The sequence below is a fragment of the Suncus etruscus genome, chromosome 3, assembly GCF_024139225.1.
Source record: "Suncus etruscus isolate mSunEtr1 chromosome 3, mSunEtr1.pri.cur, whole genome shotgun sequence".
Classification (NCBI taxonomy): domain Eukaryota; kingdom Metazoa; phylum Chordata; class Mammalia; order Eulipotyphla; family Soricidae; genus Suncus; species Suncus etruscus.
Window position 1 is genome coordinate 46,798,227 of NC_064850.1, and position 17,426 is coordinate 46,815,652.

General features: G+C 49.8%; 2 protein-coding genes across 2 annotated transcripts in view; one reads left to right on the top strand and one right to left on the bottom strand.

Moving 5' to 3' along the window:
• Positions 1 to 17,426, top strand: part of PROX1 (prospero homeobox 1) — a 612,185-nt gene that overhangs the window by 208,437 nt on the left and 386,322 nt on the right. The gene's annotated exons all lie outside the window — the stretch shown is intronic.
• PTPN14 (protein tyrosine phosphatase non-receptor type 14) overlaps positions 1 to 17,426 on the bottom strand; it is a 46,020-nt gene that overhangs the window by 19,682 nt on the left and 8,912 nt on the right. Inside the window, exons 3-4 of the mRNA XM_049769544.1 lie at positions 13,675 to 13,844; positions 2,025 to 2,122 (exon numbers count right to left, since the gene is read on the bottom strand). Of these exons, the coding sequence (XP_049625501.1) occupies positions 2,025 to 2,122; positions 13,675 to 13,844 (268 nt within the window). The remainder of the gene's footprint in view (positions 1 to 2,024; positions 2,123 to 13,674; positions 13,845 to 17,426) is intronic.

Consider the following 17,426-nt stretch of genomic DNA (forward strand, 5'->3'; position numbering starts at 1 on the left):
CGGTGTTTTACTCTGTGTTGGGGCCACACCAGCAGTGCTTAGAGCTTACTCCTCATTCTGGGCACAGATGTAACTCCTGGTGGTGATCGGTGGACCCTATGGGGTGTCACAGATTGAACCCTGGTAACTGTGTGTAAAGCAAGGGCTCTACCTACCACGCTATCTCTCTGGCCCCCAAAGCACTTTCATAACAGGAGAAAGATGCATCTGAGGAAAAACATGTGGAGTGCCATCTTCCATTCCCTACTCAGTGTCTTCCCAGAATCGGAACAGTCCCCTCCCTTCCCCTCTCCCTTTGGGTGCTGAGGTACTCAGTCATCTCCCATCACACAAATCACCTCCCCTCTGCCCGCCCTTCCACAGGAATCGTGTGTCCCACCATACTCAGATGCCTGATGTTGGATCCCCTTTGTTGCTGCAGCAGAAAAAGACCCCCAGCCCTGCTCTCAAGCCCACCAGGGTTAATATGCAGGCTTTGGCTGATTTTAGAGAAAAAAGTAACTGAGAGAGAAGAATCTCATAACACATGAGTTATTCTGAGCTACTCGAACACTGAAGGCCAGAAGAGCTCCGTGTATCAGAGGGACGTTGAATGGGCACAGTCAGGGAAAGTGACAGGGGTAGGGAGAGAGTGTGGCAGGCAGGTGAGTTGGTGCTTTGCATGTGGGAGTCCTGGACTAGATCCCTATTGTTGGTGTACCTATCTGAGACCCTGGATTTAGGTGTAGATACCTAAGACCCACCCATTTCTGGGAGGGGTCTTGGGAACCAGATATTAGGTGTGACCTTACCTGCAAGACCCCGCCCATTCCTGGGAGGGGTCTTGGAAAAGTTAGATAAGCCTTGGACCGAGGGGATTCGGGCCCTTTCTGCGCTGCTGGGTGCTCTGGTTTTTGGGTCTCAGCGTTCTGGTCTTGGACCAGCATGGAGCCCAAAGGAAAGATGGCTGAAAGAAATTTAGATGCACGGCCAAGAATAACTAGTGCTTGAAAGGTTATGAGTAGACCACACACATGTGGTGAAAAGGGCATGAATAAAGCTGATGGTTCCTGATGCCTGCCTGTGAGTGAGTAATTTCGCCTTTCACCTGGGCCTGGGACCCGCCGGCTGGATGGGGTTGCGGAGCCACGTGGCCTGGGATGGCAGAGAGAAATCCATCGCCATCCATCGCCATCTAGCCCCATAATTAATTATTTGATACTACACCTATCACTGCATATTCCTCCAGGACCTTGAGGATCTGACCAAGCACAGAGCCTGGAACAGCCTGAAAAATCTCTGTATTTCCTGCAGGGTGATCAGGAGAGAAAAGCGAGATCATGGAGGAGACCCAGCAGGACCCAGAGCTGGGTTGGATCCCCTGCACCTCACAGGCCCTCTTCTACTCAGTATCACTGGGTGCAGTGCTAGAACATCACTATAGCTGGTGATCCACTGCCACCAGCGACAAGGAGCAAAACATCCAGAGGCCTGGAAGCTACTGACAGGAACTCAGGGCCAGGGGGAGGGAATTGGCTTGTAGGCTCACAGGAGCCCTAGAAGGAGGACTATGTGAGGGATGCAAAGGACGAATGAGCCCAAATATAGAGGGCAGCAGTAGGTGTAGTGCCCTTCCCTGCTCCTGCATGCAAGGCCGATTCCAGCAGGTTCCAGGGAAGGCAGTTACTTTGCAAAACTACACTAGACTGAAATGGGCATCAACAGCTACCCTCAAGTGCACCCCAGATCCATACTCTGCATTTTAGGGGGGGTTGGGCCATACCCAACAGCGCTCAGGAGTTACTTCTGGCTCTGTGCTCAGAGATCACCCCTGGTGGCACTCAGAGGACCACACAGGGTGCTGGGGAACAAAGCAAAGTCGGCCAAGTGCAAAATCAGCGGCCTCCCCGCTGTAGTGTCTCACCCTGTGCTCTGCATTTTGAAGACTCAGTGAGATGGAGAAAAAGTGGGAGGAGAGGTTTAGAGTCAGAATCCCTCTCCACACCCCACCCAGTCAGGACCAGTCCAGGAGGCACCCCCCCTACCTTGCACGGCGAGGCCAGCCAGCCGGATCACTTGCTCCAGTGAACATCGTAACCGGCCTTCCAGCACGTCCTTCTTGGCTTGCAGGTAATACTGATACCTGTGAGGGCAGAGGGCACCACAGGGCATTTGAAATATCACAGACACCCCCCTCCTTCACATGTCTGGGCACCATGCCAGGGACGCCACTGTGGCCAGTGGGCAGCCAGAAATAGCAAGAGAGTCAAGAAGCCTCCACTTCCACTCTCACTCCCCAGGAACCCTTTCTTCTTCTTTTTCTTTTTCTTTTTTTTTTTTTTTGTTATTTTTTTTTTTAGGGGGGGCACACCTTGTAGTATTCAAAGGTAACTCCTGGCTCTACACTCAGAAATTATTCCTGGCAGGGTTGGGGAACCACATGGGATGCTGGAGACTGGACCCAGGTCAGCTGCGTGCAAGGCAAATGCCTTCCTTGCTATCACTCCAGCCCCCACTTGAAGTTTTTTCTGGGTATGCCCTTCCGTGGGCCAGCAGGGAGGCTCCAGGGGAGATCCTGTCTTCAGTGCAAACCCAGAGGGAAAAGGCTGTTCCCCTCTGGGCAGTCCCTACCCAGGTACCATCCCAGAGAATTAAAAACACACAGAGTTACCACAAACAAAAAGAAACACTGTGGAGGACCCACATGACCTGCCAGCTGGGTGCCCTGTGCTGAGGAAAATAGCGTTGCAGGGACATCAGCTTCACCCCATGTGTCTGTCAAACAATCCTGAACCTGATCTGGCGCCATTGACCCCAAGTGAATTCTCAGAGTCACCTTGTGCAAGGAGAGGCATGACCCAGTTCTTTAAGCAGGGCCAAGGCTCTGTTTCTATGCACACTCAGTTACACACTTGGAACTAAACATGAATCCAATAATCCACTTCCTCTGTCAATATCAAATCACACAACCATTCTCCACAATGGGAGAAGTGAATACAGGAGAGAACAAGTTTTGCTCTTTGAAGGGGGCTGGCAGGGCGGCTGGGCACAGATGCCCAGCTACATCTCGACCTCGAGGACGTCTCTGGCAGGGGGCAGCCCCTTACAGGTTCCTGGGCCTGTTTCTGTCTCTTGCACCTAATGGCAGCTAAGCTGACATATGGGCCTCTCAGGTGGGAAGAACAGATATTCCATTTCAAAAGCCCAGCAATTTCTGTACCAAACGTTGAGTTTAGAAAGTCACCAATTTATCCACTCCTGTCCTGCCTGTCCACTTGACACACGAACCATCAGGGTAAGGGATGTAATTCTGTGTCCTAGTGCACTGGGGATCCAGGGAGAGAATGTTCCAGAGTCATGTCTAATAGCTACATAACCAGAATCAACCCTAACTGGAATGCAACTAATGAGGTCTTAGAAAGAAAGTGTTGGTGTTTGCAAATAACAAGCCTGAGTCACCTGCAGCCCCAATAACAGCTTCTGGTTACTGCTCACAGCTTCTGGCTGGCCTAACTCTCCACCTTGAGCATCCTCAAGAAGGCCATGTCCTGTCACACCAGCCAGGGACAGAATCAGCACAAACCTGCTCCTATTGTGGGAAGGTCAGCCAGGGGCAGAAGGGTCCTATTTTCAGAGCTGAATAAGCCCATGCTCATGCTCTCTCTCTCTCTCTCTCTCTCTCTCTCTCTCTCTCTCTCTCTCTCTCTCTCTCTCTCTCTCTCTCCTTTCCCCATTCCTTCTTCCCTCTCTCCTCCACTCTTCCCCAACAGATGAGTAAGTGATGGAGAATTGTGGCTTGGGGCCAAGAGGTAAGACAGCAGGGAATGCACTTGCCTAGCACATGACTGATCCTAGCATGATTTCTGCCACTGTCTACATTCCCAAACACAGTGCTGGGAATGGCTCCTCTCCAAAGAAATGAAGTGCACCTGAATTTGATCCCTAACACCACAAAACATCCCAAAGAATCAGAATCATTGCTAAATTATTTCATGTCCACTCCACAGCACCGGGTTGAGGTGCAAATTTATGGATGGAACCAGCTGCCCCCTGACTATCAGGAGCTCCACTGTCTCAAGCTAGGGAGCCCACAGGTATAGCCTGTGGTGTAGTTCAGAACAAAATGCACTTGTGGAAAATATGATTTAGGGGCCAGAGAGCATTTGCCTTGCATGTGGCCAACCTTGGTTCAACTCCCACCTACCATATGGTGCCCCGAGCCTGCCAGGAGTGATTCCTGAGTGCTGAGACAGGAATAACTCCTGAGCATTACTGGATATGGCCCCAAAACCAAAAAGAAAAAAAAGAAAATGTGATTCTGCTTCCCAAAAGACTCCAGGAGAAAACATGAGCTGAAATATTTTTGTGTTGTGCCAGTTTCTCCATGCAGATTTCCTTTCCAACCCAGGAACACGTAGCAGGAATCCTGGTTTGGAAACAAAATTCCACTGGATCCTACTCCACCCTAGCACAGCTTTGGGTAGAAGGGGAAAAAAATAAAACAGAAAACATTGCTCATTCCAGGAAAATTATTTTCCAACTCTCCCAAGAGATTCCTCTTTGAAAACTCAAGCTCAGAAGGGCAACCTTTTGACATTTTCATATGCCAAGCCCTGGAACCCATTCACCTTACAGCGGAAGCCATAAGAAGGCCACGTGGCTGCCCTCCCCATCTAAGAAGGGTGAGCCATGGCAGAGCTTTCTGGAGACCTGCAAAGTCTCCCTTCTCCACTTGGCCCTTCTCTTTCTCCCACAGAAAGGGGAAAGCGTTGTTTACAGGCAGGTGTTTTTAGGAGAGACCAGAAGAGGTTTCCTGACTGTAGGAAATAGACCAATGCTATAAAGTAGTGCCTGGAGTAGTCAGTTATTGTGAACAAAAAGATCTAGAATATTCCCATTTGAGAGCAAGAAAACAAGTGACTCTTCCATGTTCCTTTCTCTCCCAAGGATGTGGAAAGAAAGGGTTTGTTTGTTTGTTTTTGCTTTCTAGTGCCATTCCAGAAGAGCCACCTCCCTCCCACAGTGGGAGAAGAGAGGTGTAGCTGCCTCAATTCCAGCTATACTCCTACTGACCCCTCATCCTGTGTCTGTCAGAAGGGGGATTCGATGATGCATGGCTAGATGTGGGTGAGTCAAGCGCCCAAGAGGCCATGTGCCTGGGGTAGCACCAGGCTTGCAGTTTAGGAGTTCTATACAATAGCCTTGGAAAATTTAGTGTTCCCGGGCGGTGGTATAAGAAATAGAAACCCCGCAGTCAGGAGGCAGGTCAGGCTGTTGGACTGCCTGAAAGAGATTCTGCAGTTTCTAGACAGTTCTGTGGATGTTAACTCATACTCACCAAGTACAATGGGTGTTTGTGGAGCCACAGGGATGGTGAAATGTGCCTGCCTTGCAAAAATCAAGCCCAGAATTTAATCCCTTGGACTGTCCACGTGTACCAAGGGGGAGACCAAGTGGGTTCTGCTGTATCAAGCTCTGGATGCTTAACAGAGATGCATCTGGCTGTGGGAGATGCACCCAGTTGCCTGAGCTTCAATGACACTGTGATAAACACCCCAGAGCTAAATATGTGGGGGCATCACAGTTGTGGAGTTGTGACCCTAGATTAGTGAGCATGTGTGGGAGCACCATTTTCACCATGAGCACTACAAACAGAATGTGCAAGACACAATGAAGTCATATGTCCCACAAACTCAAGCATGCATGGTCATCATGGCAAAGGGAAGTGAGAAAGTAAAACCAGTGGGGGAACAGGGAGCCATTTCTCTTGAGGTGAGGAAAGTGAACCCTGCAAAGAATCAACCACAGTGATGTCCACTGTAGGGTAAGTTTATGACTGAAGAAGAAGGTCCTCTATTGTTAGGGGAAGGGGGTCCAGCCTTTATGGTTAGGGGAGAAGGGTCCAGTCTCTATGGTTAGTGGAAGAAAGTCCATCATCTATGGTTGAGGAAAGAGGGTCCACCCTCCTATGGTTGGGGAAGAGAGTCTATCCTCTATGGTCAGAGGAGAAGAGAGTCCACCCTCTAGCTTGGCTGTGGGGCATGGAGAAAGGAAGTTTCAAGCACTGTATGCAGGAACCAGATTCAATCTCTAGCACTGTCAGAAAGGAACACGAATTTGAATGCAGCCTCTGAGCACAGTCCCCACCAAGAAAACCATAAAGTAGCACATGGGACAGATGCATTCAGGGGTCACCACCAAGTTGAATGTATCTGTGAGGACGTGGGATCAATAGGCACTGTGACTAGTCCTGGCAAGAGTCCAGTGCTAGCATATCCATCATGGTGTCATTTCTATAAGCCCAGAACACAGGGCCAGGTCACAAGATTTCAGACCCATTGCCACGTAAATTCCAAACCACGGTTGGACTGCTGCAGTTAGAAAACCAGCACACTATGTTCACAGAACCTGCAGAAAGGCTTGGGGATTAGGGAGAGCCTACACGACAGGACAGAGATCCAGGGGGGCATTAACACCCACAGAACGGAGAGCCAGGCGGCATTAAGTGCAGACCAGGAAGGCTAGATGCCAAATGGCAGAACCTCATGGTTGAGAGTGTGGCAACTGTTTTCTGCTTACAGGCTGTGTGAGGCATGGAGCCCTAGCTGCATTCTCTATCCTCTCCAAGCCCTCTAGGTTCAGGATAAAAGGCAAAAGCCACCCGGACATCACTTGCGATCTCTTATTTTTTCCTCTCTGGTGTTTGAGCCCCACCCAGCAGTGCTCAGATTCTTTTCCAGGCCCAGTGCTCAGGAGAACCTGCCCCCCTTCCTCGGCAGTGTGCAAGGACCAAGACTGGTGCTGGGTCCAGGGTAGAACCAGGGTAAAAGTATCTCACTTCTGGCACCATCTCCCTGAAGCTTCTTTGGAAGCTCCTTCCTAACTGTTCCTGACTCAAGGCCACTTCTTATTTTTGTTTGTTTATTTTGAGACTATACCCAGCAGTGCTCAGGGGTTACTCCTAGCCCTGCGGTCAGGGCTCATTCCTGTCAGTGCTCTGGAGACCAAATGGGATGCTTGAACTTGGGTGGCTGTGTGAAAGGCAAATGCTCTTGCTATTGCTCCAACTCCTTAAGGACATTTTTAACTGGCCAGCCATTCCCACTCCCAACATGCACAGGAAATGTCAAAAGTGACACTGGACTTCGTGCTCCAAGAAGACCTTCTACACTTTGCTCCTTCTCCTCCCATCTTCTTGGGAAGCAGTCTCGAGTCCTGAGGGCAGGAGGGAGGCACTATGTCCTGACAACACCTTCCCCAACTACACACTGGCTCACAGACAGAAGTCAGCTTGCCAGCAAACTGGCAAGAGGAAGAGGACCGCCAGCAACCCATGATCTCAGGATGCTTCCACTCAGCATGACAGTTTCCTACTTCTCCAGCACTGGCTGCTCCAAGGTGGAGTCCTATTTTTATATTGGGGAGTCCTACATTTTTGTTTGTTTGTTGTTGGGCCACAACCAGCAGTGGTCAGAGATCACTCCTGACAGGCTCAGGGACCATATGGAATGCCGGGAATCAAACGTGGGTTAGCCATGTGCAAGGTAAATACCCTCCCTACTGTGCAAAAGCTCTGGCCCTATTTAACAACTTGCATTTCTGGTTGCAAAAGTCTTTGCTGAGAGCCACAGGGGGTGAAACTGCCAAGCTCAGAAGAGATACCCACCCTCCCCACAACAGCAAATATGCTCCATAAACAATGATAGTCAGGACACCACCACCCCAATCCAAAGCAATCTAGAGTCCCATTGACCTCAGCCACTCTATAATCTAATTACTTACAAAGGGGGTCAAAGGGACAAAGACCAGTCAGCTGCTTGAGCCCCAATTGCCTGCATTTGAGTGAAATGCAATTATCCCGAGACAAAACTAAGGAGCTGAGATTCTTTGTCAGGTCCTGCCACAGATGTTCAATGCTCCAGATGAAGCCAAATCATAATGCAATTATAAAGACACAAGGTCCCAAGCAAAGAAAAACTGCCTGTGTCTTATGCAGTGATTAAGTAATTGTATACAGGCAGCAGGTGGGAAAAAAAATACAGCTGTTTCATATTCGTCTTTTCTGACTTCTGGAGACCAGGACAAACCCCAGCCATTTTTCTAGCCAGAGAACATTGTCCTTTCCTTCCTTCCTTCCTTCCTTCCTTCCTTCCTTCCTTCCTTCTTCTTCCTTCCTTCCTTCCTTCCTTCCTTCCTTCCTTCTTCCTTCTTCCTTCCTTCCTTCCTTCCTTCCTCCTTCCTTCCTTCCTTCCTTCCTCCCTCCTCTTTCCCTCCTTCCCTCCCTCCCTCCCTCCCTCCTCTTTCCTTCCCTCCCTCCCTCCCTCCTCTTTCCCTCCCTCCCTCCCTCCCTCCCTCCTCTTTCCCTCCCTCCCTCCCTTCTTTCCTTCCTCCCTTCTTTCCTTCCTTCCTTCCTTCCTTCCTTCCTTCCTTCCTTCCTTCCTTCCTTCCTTCCTTCCTTCCTTCCTTCCTTCCTTCCTTCCTTCCTTCTTTCTTTCTTTCTTTCTTTCTTTCTTTCTTTCTTTCTTTCTTTCTTTCTTTCTTTCGGTTTTTGGACCACAACCGGTGATACTCTAGGGTTACTCCTGGCTATGCGCTCAGAAATCGCTCCTGGCTCAGGGGACCATATGGGACGCCATGGGATCAAACCACAGTCCGTCTAGGTCAGCCACTTACAAGACAAACAACCTACCGCTGTGCTACTGCTCTGGCCCTGATTGTCAGTTTTCTGTTCGCTCATATAAGAACACTCTGGCACTGAGAGTCACAAAGAACCCAGGCAGATGAGAAGGACCCTGAGAAGGACTCCCTGCAGATTCAAGTGACTGCGGCTATCTCCTATTCAAGTGACTACGGATTCAGCTTGCAGAACCAGAAAGGAATACAGACCACCCTAATGCTCCTGCTGATGGCGGTGACCACAGGACGCCTGGCTGGAATGAACATTCCCATTTGCCTGTGGACTATACTTGGACTCTTCCCTGGACTGTGGATGAAGGTTCGTGGGTTTCTCTCCCAAACTTTGACTACGTCACTTGTTTGGGGTTTCTGATTATGCTCCACAAGATCTCACCTTTTTTATTTAGGCTCACATAAGTGCAGTTAAAATGATTGTGTTAAGGTCCCAGTAGACAGGGATGGGGATGGAGGGACTTCAGAGAGAGTCAAAGACTTGACTCAGGTCCAAGAGAAGAGGAGGGAATATGAAGCTTGGAGCAGAAGGGACTCCATTTTTTCAACCTAAAGTTAAGTTTCCATTTAAGGCTAACAAGGCTAAGTTTCTATCCCAGTAATAACAACACAGACCCTAAGGCCCTATAAACCACAATATACCACCCTTGATATCTAGCCATAAAAGGATATAATTAAATACCCTAGAAACACCCTAGGAAACAGCCATTCAACTTAAAGGTCAAGACTTCCTGCTTCTAGCCCTATATAACCTGGCTTGTGACCACTGGGTGGGGTCGCCTCTCTGGGAGGTGACCCTGATTGATCAGTTTGTAACTTGTTAGTAGACAGAATAAAGAACGCTTTGCTTTGCTTTGTTTCAATTATGTGGTCTTTTCCTTCGACTCTGAACCCTAACAGTGGTACTTGGGGAAACCATATGGCTTAGGTGCTCGGATTCAAATCAGTATCAACAGTGTGTCAGCAGTTCCATCATAACCAGTCCTGACTTTATTCACAAACTCAAGAGGTCATTTTGGGGGTTTGGACACACACACCTAGTGTGCATCCAAGCCAAGTTTGATTTCCAGCAATACATGGTCCCCCTGACCATTGCCAAATGCAGCCCTGGTGGCCCCCAGCACTGCCAAGTGTGGCTCAGGGATTCTCACCACCACTGCCTCCTTGGAATCTTGCACTGGATGGCTAATCAGATGGGCCAAGAGTCAGTGGTGGGGCCCAACACAATCTGAGGGGCTCCAGAGCACATGCACTCATGCACACACATTCATACACACACAAATATGCATGGCTTGCATTTGCCTCATGCCTATCATGGTGTCAGCAACTTTCTGAGCTAGTCAGTCCCCAGCATAATCCTTCCTATGCTGGTTCTTCCCACCGGAAAAGGGTCCAGGGGGACTCTAGAAAGATCCCAATTCAGATCTGCTTGCTCTGAGCTTGTCTCAGTCCTCACACAGACTCATTTGCAAACAAGGACTTTTGACTTCTGGCTTTTCCTTTCCTGAGCCCTTTTCCACTGTATATGTGGGATTTTCAGAGCATTTGGCTAGAGGTTGAATGTCACCACCTATGCCTTCTTCTTCTCCTCTGGGATCCAAGCAAAGGGGCCCTCTGGGTCTACCTCCCTCACTGGGTATCTTCCGACAGTCTCTATCCACTCCTTCCCAATGCCTATGTTGAAGGACCATTGTGCTTCTGATGTGTTTCGAGCCCAGTTGGCTGCCATAGTTTTCTTACATAGAAACAGGCCAAACCTAGAGTTCCATGAGCAGCAGGTTATTTATTGGGCTTCTGTGGAGACATCAGGACCATGTGTCACCTGGCAGGAAAGAACCCATGCCCTATTTTCTGTCTCCCCAGCTGCAAACCAGATTGATCTCTGCCCTTGCCCTTGCAGGTTTCTGGGGAGACCTGGGTGGGTTGTGAGGAGAATTGCCCAGCTTCACAGGCAACAACTTGCTGGGCCACCACCCTGGTGGGTGACCTCTGCTGTGGCTGCCACCTCTCCATGGTCTGTTCCAAGCCCCAAACCTGTTCCACTCTCCACTGTGCCCTGTGAGGGGCAGCAGGGCCCCCACCAATCTTCCACCCTCTCCTGTCAGAGCCTTGGTCCCTGTCTGTCTGAACCACTTCCTTCCTTAGATGCAATTCAGCCCTGCCAAATCCACAGCCTTGGCAGAGAAGGGGTGGGTGGTGGGTGAAACCTAGCCAGGCTTTCTGAAAGATTCCATACATACATTTGGTGGCTTTGCCACATCTGCAGGCCTGGATCCCTTCAGGCCACCCACTACCAGCTCCAGGGCCATGTTGCCCTTACTAACTTTGCAGGAGTCAAAGACCCCTCCTGTGTGAGAGTTATGGGCCCAGGCCCTATAGTGCCACCGAAATTCTATAGTTAGCTGTGAAACTTGGCGGCAGGGTGACACTAGGGCTTTAAGGCAATTACTTTGCTGTTTCCATTCCTAGCACTACACATGGTCTCTGAAGGCCCACCAGGAGTGAGTATAGTCAGGAGTGAGCCTGAGCATTAGCCAGGAGTCAGCTCTGAGCACAGTCAATAATGTGCCTTGAGCACAGAGCATAGTGAGCCCTGAGCACAGAACCAGGAGTGATCCCCGAGCACAGAGACAGAAATCAGCTCTGAGCATAGCAGGTGAAGTCCCAACACTAAAATGAGCACAGCCTATCAAAGCTTTGCCTTCCCTAAAAGACTTCACTTCCTCAAGTGGGCCACATTTAAGATAAGGTGGCTTTTATTTTGTTGTTTTGTTTGTTTTGGGCCAGGGATCCTATGGGATGCTGGGCATTGAACCCGAGTCAGCTGCATGCAGAGCAAATGCCTTCCCTGTTGTATTATCACTCCAATCCCTCAATGATGCTTCTTAATTCTTCCCTTTTGATACTCTGATTTTCCCCCTACTCAGCCACTGATTATGATTTGAATGATAAACACAAAAGTAAGACAATATTCAGAAAGTATATGGGCTTAGAGGTGGGGAGAAAGCTGAACCCCAAATTTGAAGCCCCAATAACCAGATATGGTGCCATGTGGCAAGCCACTGGCCCCTATCCAAAAAGGGAAGAAAAAGGCTGAATCCTGGTGTTTGGGGCTCTTCGCACTAGGAGCCTCTGAAGAAGGAGGCAGAAGTCACCCACTGTGTTCCAGGGTTCACTTCACCCATCTGTGTAGCTACCAGGGGTTCCTGCAGGGAGGAGGGGCATTTCTCATACATGTGGGAGAGCATTAGAAGCCAGCCTGATGGAGGCATCAGGACACCCCCACGCAGAGCCAAGTCACTTCTCCTGGGGCGAGGGAGGAAGTCCTGGCTGGCTCTTCGAGGAAATGCTGCTGGTTTTATCTGGTCCCCGCAGGATTTTCCAGTGAGTCAGTCAGGGCCAGGCGCAGACCCAGTCTCCAGGGCGACCGATCTGTGTTGCCATGTGCAAAGATGGGGAGATTTTTATTCCTGTTCCCTGGCAGGCTTTTATTTATTTTCCTGCCTTCTTTGATCACATCAGTTCCTGCACTCAGGGGAACAGGGGGAGGGGACTGAGCAGGGGGCCTGAAGTCTTATCTTTCTGGAGACTTGGGACCCCCTCCCATCCTGGACAGAACAGACCCACTGTGTTGAGGGCCACAATATGGGGACCTATGTGATAGCAGGGGCAAGGCACCTGGCTCTGGACGGTGGGTCCCAGGGGAGCTGCCGGGCAAACAGACACTGATGCTTCAAATGAGGGACTTAAAGTATGGGTAGGAACTTTAAAATTTTTTTTCCAGTTTGGGGCCCTGGATTGATGCTCAGGGCTATCTCCTGACACTGTGCTCAGGGGTCACTCGATGCTGGGCATAGAATCAGGGTGGGCAACATTTAGACCAGCACCTTGTACTTGTGCGTGCTCTCTCTCTCTCTCTCTCTCTCTCTCTCTCTCTCTCTCTCTCTCTCTCTCTCTCTCACACCTCTCATCCTGGGGGTGGTGTTAGATGTAATGGTGCCTTCAAAGGGGTATCAGGGGGCCATCAGGGTGTAGAAGTTGTACCAGCCCCGTTTCTAAGTTCCTTAGTCCCCTTACACAAGTGACATGGCCAGAGGGTAAAGACGAGACTCCCAGACCAGAGTTTCTGGCTCATCCTTCAGGGTCCCTTCTCCACTCACAAAGGGTTCAGCCTATTCCCACAGAGTTCTCCTCACAGAGTCTCTGTGAACATTGTGCTGACAATGGCCCAGAAGGTGCTTGGCTTACATGGGGCTAACACTGGGTTCAATCCTCAGTATTGTACGGTCCCCAGGCACTGCAGGGAATCAGGGAATGACCGAAGATCACAAAGCCAGGTGTGAACTCTTGACCCCATACACAGTAAGACCAGAGGAGGGAGGGACAGTACCGAGATAAGGAGCTTCCCCTGCACATAGCTGACCCAGTTTCACTCCCCAGCACTGCATTGGTCACTGATCACCACCAAGAATGAGCCCTGAGGAAAGAGCTGGGAGTAAACCCTTAGCACAGAGCCAGGAGTGAGCCCTGAGCAGTAAAGAACATGATCCCCAAAACAAACCAAAGCCCACAAAGAACCATGTGCAACATTCACACTGACATTCTCTTAGACACCCAAATTTTGCATCAGGCGCACCTTCTAGGGCTGGTGACAAAGCTCCTGGGCTGGAAGGGTACATAGTGGGGCTGAGGATCCAAGATCCATCCATGGCATTGCCCCATCAGATCTGGGCAAACATAATTCGGAGTCCCATGGGGGACCTGGAGCACTGCTGGGACCTCCCTCAGATAAGTTCAATTGTTTTGCACACATTCACACGTGCACACACTCACACAGAGGCACAAACACATGCACACATATCTGTTCAAGCACCTATGCAGTCTTACACATTTAAACACACGTACACAGACATATATGCATGCACTCACTGAGCTGCAGAGGCCCTCCTAAGCCTGGACTCTAGAACATTTTTGTGTTGTGCCGGTTTCTCCACGTAGGCTTCCTACCTGGTGGCCTCCTGCCGGAGCCAGGCCACGCTGGGCACGTAGAACATGACCCCGAAGAAGAGTAGTGGCTCGTTGGCAAACTTGTCCAGGTGCTTCTTCAGCGGCTTCTCCAGCTCCACCCACCGCGCCTGCTGGCTTTTGCTGAGGAACCAGAGCCCAAAGAAGTGTGTCTATGGAAGAGGAGAGGAAAGATCATCAGCTCATATTCCCTGGGAGCAGTGCTCAATCCTGAACCTCCCACCATAGTGCCTCTGTCACCCCAGTTCAGGGTTGCATCACAGCAGCTGCACACACACCAGTACTGGGATCCATACACTGCACCAGAGGTAGTCACGAGCTCATTGCTCTCTCCATCCATGAAGGTTCAAACTCACAGCAAGAAGATAAGGGAGCACAGGCTCCCCAAAACCTCAAGGCTACCTCCCAGAATGTTAGCTGCTTGGCACCAGCTGGCAAACCAGCCCAGTCCCTGCGCCCTCTGCAAAGTGCCCGTTTCTCAATGTCTGCAACAAAACTATGCTGAAAAGGTTCACAGCAGATCTTAATAGAAAATCAGCCTATCCTCAAGCACGTAAAGGCCAAGCTGGGAACCAAATCTAGAATCGAATCAAATAAGGTCATGGAACTGAACAGGGGAAAGGGTAGCCAAATATCAGACAACAGTAAAAGGGATCTGAACTCACAACCCACCTATTTTGACATCAAGGTGAGCAGAAAGGACTTGTGGAGGGCTTGAGTGATAGGACAGCAGAAAAAGGCATTCATTTGCCTTGCACTCAGCCAACCCAGGTTTGATCCCCAGCATCCCATACAGTATCCATGAGCCTGCCAGGAGTGATTCCTGAGCTCAGAAGTAACCCTTAGTGTGGCCCCAAAACTAAAAAATAAAAAGGTGTTTGAAGCTGAATGAAATTTAAGAAATTCTGCTTGAAATGGCACCAGCTTCAAATTCTGTATTACACCGGAGTGGTGGCAAATCTCTCTCCATGTGGAAGTACCTCTGCCAGCTTCTATGGGAACCTCTGGTGGCCACCCTGGGCAGACTGGTGGGACTAGCTAGATAAAAGTCAGACACTCACCCTCAGACTCGGACTCAGAGCCACCAAGCTGCTTTTGGGACATGCCAAACGATGAACACAGGCACTTTCAGGCACCCAATCCTGTCCTGACATTGATTCGTGCTAGGATTTCGGGATTAGCACAACAATCACCAAAAAACAGAGAAGGCAGCTTTTGAAGTTTTCTTTCATATTTCAATTACAACCTCAATGCACACCTGGAGACCCACCTTCAAAGGAACGCTTCAGGACCATGTTCAGCCCCCAAAGGCATTCCTGGTCCCCAATCCAGCTGGCTGCCCCCCTTGGCACCATACATCAGGCTCCACCACCACCCGCCATACATGAGGTGTAGTTTGGAATCTGCTCACTAAAAACACACAGAAGCCCTCGCCTTCCAACTGTCACGGAGCCAAGTACGTTTCTGGATCTGGTTCTGATCCTGATGCCCTTTTGACTTTGTTTCCTTCCTCTGGGGCCCCTCTCTCTGGTAGGCCTCCTCTCCTCATTTCACTGCCTGCATCAATGCAATGTCCAAAAGGATGTTCATTATATTGTGAACTTCCACTTTCACATGAATATTGATCTGCTTGGTACCTTCTGTAATGGCCCCAAAGGGCATACTCCCAGAAGCCCGTGTTTTCTCCAGCGGTGGGATGGCACGAGAACCAGGATGAGTGTACCACCTATTCCACCAACCTCATTTCAGTGCTCCTAACCCTGCCATGCATGCCCCAGCCTTCATGGGCACATTTGTGGCACCAGCAAGAATGAGGAAGTCAAGGAAGTGCATATGTTCGAAGTCCAGTTCTCGGCTTTTGCAGCCAGTCTTGAAACTCTGGCAAGTTCTCAAGACTCTAGAGTCTCAGCATCAGCTCCTCTGGGGTGGTATTTACGTGAGGGGTGAATGAGATGCGCAAGTGTCCATGTGAGGAAAGCACTGTGTGACTAGGGTTCTCTCCATCACTGTCATCCACCAACTCTATCAATAATACTCCCCACCATGTTCCTTATCAATACAATCAATATCACCACCATCACCCAGATTATCAATAGCACTGTCATCACCAACATGATCTACTAGCACCAATACTCATGCTATCATCACCATCAGCACCAAAAACCATCCTCCTCATCTCTAATACTCCCAAAAAAACATAATCATCACTACCAATGCCTTCAGTACCAACACTATTGTCTCCACCACCATCATCATTGTGACCATCACCATCAGCACCAACACTATCATCATATCCACCATCATCATGATCATCACACCAGCATCAACACTATTGTCATCACCACCATCATCATAGAGACCACTACCAACAGCACCAAGAATATCATCATCACCACCATCACCATCACCACCATCAACAACACCATTACTATCAGCACTAACACTAACATTATCACCATGTCACATCACCACCATCATCATCCACCAGCATTAACACCCATCACCACAATCAGTGTCATCACTCTTGCCAGCATCACTAATCCAACCTAGCAGCTCCCCATGCCAAGGGACCACTCAGGATAGAATACTTGAACATTAGAGATGTGGATCTTGGTTACCACAGCCACCTCACCTGCAGCCACCAGCACTAGGACACTCCTACCAGATCCATCATCCCCAACCTATGTCGACCCTGTAGCTTCAGACGAGATCGGGTGTGTTCAGGGTGGTATGATTGTAAACGACCTTGTAGCTTCATCCCTTGGAGAAGGAGCTGGCAGATAATAGACTCCTCTGGGCTCCTCGAACCATTGCTTACTGCTATATGCAACATGGGCCAACGTGGATCCACTGCAACCATGGGACACCCAGTTACTGATGCAAGGAACCCTATGGCTGGTCTCAGGGATTTGTCAACTGCAGCTCCAGAAGATTTCAGGAAGCTTCTCTGCTACTGAACATCATGGGTTGAAGGGCGTGCACTAAGGGATTCCTAATGGAAACTGCCTCCCCTAGTTCAATGACAGCCAGGTGCCGGCCCTGGTGATACCTCCTGAGTGGAGGCAGCTGTCTCGGGAGAGAAAAAGGGTCCAGATACTGTTCAATTTCCCTTCAAACATGATCCAGTGAATGCTGGAAGAAACATCCTTCCTGCATGCCAGAAAGAGCTCATTCACAGCAGAGAAGAAAAGATGGCAGATGCTCTGAATCAAGACTTTACAGCAAGGCCTAGCCAAGACGGCACCAGCCAGTGGTGCCTGCAAAGGGTCTGTGATGAACAGAAGAGGTGGGAACAGAAGCATGAGCTCAGAACACAGCTCTGATGCAGATGGAGCTGCACGCAGTGTAGACCCTGAATGGCCAGGGCTTCTTCTCCTGGGGGTTGAGAAGGTTCTAGAGAAGAGCAGACGACACAGGCCTGGGGTGCAAATTCCATGACACAAAAGATTGTTTCATACAGTGATGCTGGGATGAAGCTTTGGCAGCGTCTGTTTTTCTGGTTTTGTCCAAGGGCTCCACTTTCTATGTGAACCTCATCTGGAGGCTACAGGCAATGTTGAGGGATTATGAATTCGTTGGCTTCCCTCCAGCATGAGTCTGAATGAATTACGTATCCAACCACAGTTTCTTGTATCCAGATGTGGGAGGCTGCTTCTCTGAGCCAGGGCTTCCGGGGGGCCACTGAAGTAGGAGACAGAGGCCTCCATAACCTATATTCAGCTTGCAGCTGGGCA